Source organism: Hipposideros armiger, unplaced genomic scaffold (genome assembly GCF_001890085.2).
Source record: "Hipposideros armiger isolate ML-2016 unplaced genomic scaffold, ASM189008v1 scaffold_33, whole genome shotgun sequence".
In the NCBI taxonomy this organism is placed as follows: domain Eukaryota; kingdom Metazoa; phylum Chordata; class Mammalia; order Chiroptera; family Hipposideridae; genus Hipposideros; species Hipposideros armiger.
In genome coordinates, this window is record NW_017731383.1 from 1,546,542 (window position 1) to 1,550,374 (window position 3,833).

The 3,833-nt window shown below is 62.9% G+C and overlaps 1 protein-coding gene across 1 annotated transcript; it reads right to left on the reverse strand.

The window, feature by feature from the left end:
* Positions 1 to 1,787: 1,787 nt before the first annotated feature.
* On the reverse strand, positions 1,788 to 3,398 carry GRIFIN (galectin-related inter-fiber protein). Its single transcript, XM_019637470.1, has 5 exons — positions 3,340 to 3,398; positions 3,052 to 3,131; positions 2,794 to 2,953; positions 2,113 to 2,278; positions 1,788 to 1,952 (listed from the first exon to the last, which is right to left on the reverse strand). The coding sequence occupies exons 1-4, from the start codon at positions 3,349 to 3,351 to the stop codon at positions 2,120 to 2,122; spliced, it is 411 nt and encodes a 136-aa protein (XP_019493015.1). The 5' UTR covers positions 3,352 to 3,398; the 3' UTR covers positions 1,788 to 1,952; positions 2,113 to 2,119.
* Positions 3,399 to 3,833: the final 435 nt, after the last annotated feature.

Here is a 3,833-nt window from a genome sequence, read left to right on the forward strand (position 1 = left end):
GTGTGTGCACGTGTGTGTGTGCGCATGAAGTCTGTGAGACCTGGAGGTTTTGGCTCCATCCCTCATTTGCTGAGCAATGCTAGGCAAGTCACTTAACCTCTCTAAGCCTGTTTCACACATTTGTAAAACAAGTGTTGCTGTCCATACCTTGCCAAGTTCTTGGGAACTGATGCAGACCTGGCCCTTACATAGAGCCCAGCAAATTTAGAGACAGCCTGTGTCTCTGAGGCTCAGCCCCCACCCCCACCCCACACCCCCCACAAGAACAAAAAGCCTGGCATCTTCAAGTGTTCTCGTAGGGAGACAGCTCTTCACCAGGAACAGGCCTTTTGTCTGTAGGGAAACTGAGGCCCAGAGAGGGTGAGCAGCCAGCTCAGATCACAAAGCGGGAGCCCGGCACCATGCAAGGATGCCCCCATTGGTGGGCTCAGAGCCCCCAGGAGGAGAAGGGTTGCCCCAGTCCTTCCCAGGTCCCAGGGCTGGGCCTGCCTGACTACTCGTCTGCCCGCCAGCCCCCAGCCCCGCCCCTTAACACAAAGAAAGGGCCAAAGGGGTGGGGGAGAAGGGGCTCCGGGCCAGCTGGGCTGTGGACACAGGCTGGGAAGTGAGCGGAGACAGGAAGGAAGCTGCACAGCTGGAGGCTGGGGCCGCCATTGTCTCACCTGGGGGGTCGGGGCGCCACAGCTCCCCTCTGTCCTGCTCTGCTGCCCAGATGGGCCCGCAGCTCTGCAGGGCAGCGGGGGTCGCTGGGCCCTCCCCTCTGTGGGCCCCACCCTGTTGCTGACCCGTTCCCCCACCCAGCCTCAGTTTCCCCGTCTGTAAAACCTTAGAGAGCAAGACACGTGGGCCAGATCCATGTGCTGCCGGGAACGCCCCACAGGTGACGTCAATGACGAGTGCCAGCTCTAGAGCTTCACCTGAACCAACTCCTGAACTTGATGAGTCCCTGGGAGCTGAGGGCGCCAGCTGTCCCCAGAAGTTCAGGACTTGCCTGAGGTCACACGTGGGCAGCAGAGCTGGGGCTCAGGCCTCCTGTCTGTGCTGTCACGGACTTACTGCCTCTCTTTAATGACTCACTTGTAAAGGTTAAATTCGTGTTAGGCCTCGTCCGAACATCGCCAGTTCAATTAAGATAGAAAGATTAGGTGATAGGTAGATGATAGATCCATATCACAGGTGATACATAGATAGATGATAGGTAGACAGACAGATGATAGGTGATAGAGAGATAGAAAATAGATGGATGGATAGATAGATGATAGACAGACAGGCAGACAGAGAAGCTGAGGCCTGGAATCAAGGCTGGGGGACTCCCAGCTGTGCTAGCTCTCCCGATGTGGCCTTTAGGGCTCCCCCCTACCCCCCCCCCACACACACACACACACTCACACAGGAGAGGACAGGGAAAGGCGCACGTCTCATTTCCAGGTGGGAAGAGGAGAAACAGGAAGGACCCCCTCCCTCCACTCACAGGAAGCGGACGAGGAGGAAACTCAGGGACCTCCCAGCGGGCTGTGGGACAGGACAGGCTGGGCCTGCGGCTGCAGGGCCTGAGCTCAGTGGTCCTGGGCAGGACCAGCCGGGGCCTCCCACCCTGGCCAGGAGCCCCACCCGGCCTTCAGTGTCCTGAGAGGGAAGGGGAGGGTTCGGACCATCCCAGGGCATCAGTCTCAGGGACCCCCGGCCCCTAGCTCTGGTGGGCGTGTCCTGGGGCGGCATCGAACCACCCCACCCCAGCCCCTCTCACAGCACCCAAGCTCCTACAGCCTGCTCAGACTTTATTTATTTATTTAATTTGCTTAGACTTTATTGAAAGTGGAGCAGGAATGGGGGCCCCAGAACCACAGATCCCCTCTCCCCAACTTCCACAGGGTGGGACCCACTGGACGCCTGGTGGCTGATGGCTGAGGCTCACTCCTGGGACTTCGGGCACAGCTCAGTAGCCCCCATCCCTGCAAGCGTCCAGGACATGCTCAGCTCAGCTCCAGCCCAGCCCGGCACAGACAGGGGTGGGGTATGGACAGGCTCACCAAGGGGGGACCAAGCCCACAGCCCCCTCCCGGGGTAAGGAGCAGAGGCCCTGCAGCAGGGGGTGTGGGAGAGGAACGTTACCCTCAGCTCAGGCCCTCCTGGCCAGCTCCACCCGGGCCAGGCGGTGGTCGCTCAGCACCTGCACACGGGTGATAGCCGCCAGCGGCCAGTGGCGGTGCGTGAACTGCAGCACCTTGTGCTCCTGGGCGTGAACGTGGAAGTGCTGGGCGTCCGAGCTGACCTCCATCTGGGGGTGGAGGCCAGTGACCCACGGCCCGCCTGGAGCCTGACCCTGGTCCTGGTCTAGCTCACGTGCCCTCTGAGTCCCGTGAGCACAGCCAGCTGGCCTGAGGGTCCCCTTGCCACGTGCAGCCCCCATCATGCAGGCCCACCCCAGACCAGATGGGAGCTCTGAGCCCCAGCTGAGTTCCTTTTTCCCAGGAAGGGGGTCTGGCAGCCGAGGGCTGGGGGGGTGGGGGGAACCTCCTGTTGCACCCACCCACCCTGGGACTTCTGCATCGGTCTGTTCCCCTGTAACCATCCCCCACGGGCCCCAGGTGGGGACAGAAGTGCTGCTGGGTCCCAGCAGTGAGTCCCAGCTGATTCACAGCATCCATCCTGCGAACAGCCAGGTGGCCCACACGCTTCCACAGGTGCCCCAAGCCTGGCCCCCTGCCCCCGTGGGCCTCGCCCCCTCCGTGCCTCCCCCCCAGCCTCCCCTCCCGCCTCCCTCCACCACTGGCCTCCCCCATCCCCCATTACCTCAAAGGGCTCCCCCAGCACCAGCGGGAAGGTGCAGGACACGTCCTCCTGGCCCCAGCGGCCGCCCTGGAAGGCATTGCCCACCATGGTGGCACTAGAGAACCGAGGCTTGATGTGAAAGGCAATGTCCCCCGCCTCGGACAGGAAATTGATCTCAAACCTGGGGGGCACCATGGGGTTGTGAGAACAGCAGATGGCTGGGTACTCACCCCACCCAAAGCCAAAAAGGGGAGCCCTGGGGAGGGTGGTGTCCCTTACTTGTCTTCTTCACAGTCAGAGTGTCCCTGGACCAGCAGGCTCCAGCCCGGGGCCAGGCCCTCTGCACAGAAGGCTTCAAACTGCGGGCAAACGAGGGGACAGAGGCCCAGGGTCCGTGGAGGCCACACCCGGCCGGCCCACCCCAGGGTGTGCTGTCCACAGGGTCGGGTGGTGGGTGTCTCAGCCCGGGGCTCTGATGAGAGGGCAGCTCTACCGGGAAGGAACCCAGGTGGCTTGGGGAGCCCGCCTGGCCCTGCCCCCTTCTCCCGGGATCCAGGCCTCACCCACCTGCAGTGCCATCTCTCCAGCCTCTGCAGGCGGGCAGGGCGGCCTGGGATATAGGCAGGGGACTGGGCGGGGTGTGGGAGCAGCCGGCAGGGCACTCTGCCCTTCCCCACCCCCACTTCCCCTTTGTCCTGCCTCGCGCACCCCAGCAGGCCCTCCACGCAAGCACTAGGGACAGGCAGCAGGCTCAGGGCCCCTTTCCCAGGGCCCCATTTGGCTCTCAGACTTCACTTCTTAGGATCCTCAGACACCTCGGGAAGCAGCTTCTCCCCCATTCTTAAGGAAGGGCAGCCCAGGCCCCAGCCCAGGGTCTCCAACAGGCTCCCAGGGACCCAAACCCTCCCATTTGGTCACGTGAGGCGAGGGAGGCAAGGCCTTCTGGGGGCACAGTCTGACCACCTGGAGCCTCAAGCCTGTGTCCCCCACCCCACCCCTCCCCAGCCTCCCTTCACTGCCCGCTCAGGCTGGCTCAGCTGCCCCACGGGCACCGAATTGGG

Bases quoted from the DNA above. Each gene is read 5' to 3' on its own strand.
- GRIFIN (XM_019637470.1), bottom strand. The intron at 2,954-3,051 runs GTAAGGGACACC...GGTGCCCCCCAG, and splicing joins TCTGACTGTGAAGAAGACAA to GTTTGAGATCAATTTCCTGT. The intron at 2,279-2,793 runs GTAATGGGGGAT...CTCCACCCCCAG, and splicing joins TGCTGGGGGAGCCCTTTGAG to ATGGAGGTCAGCTCGGACGC.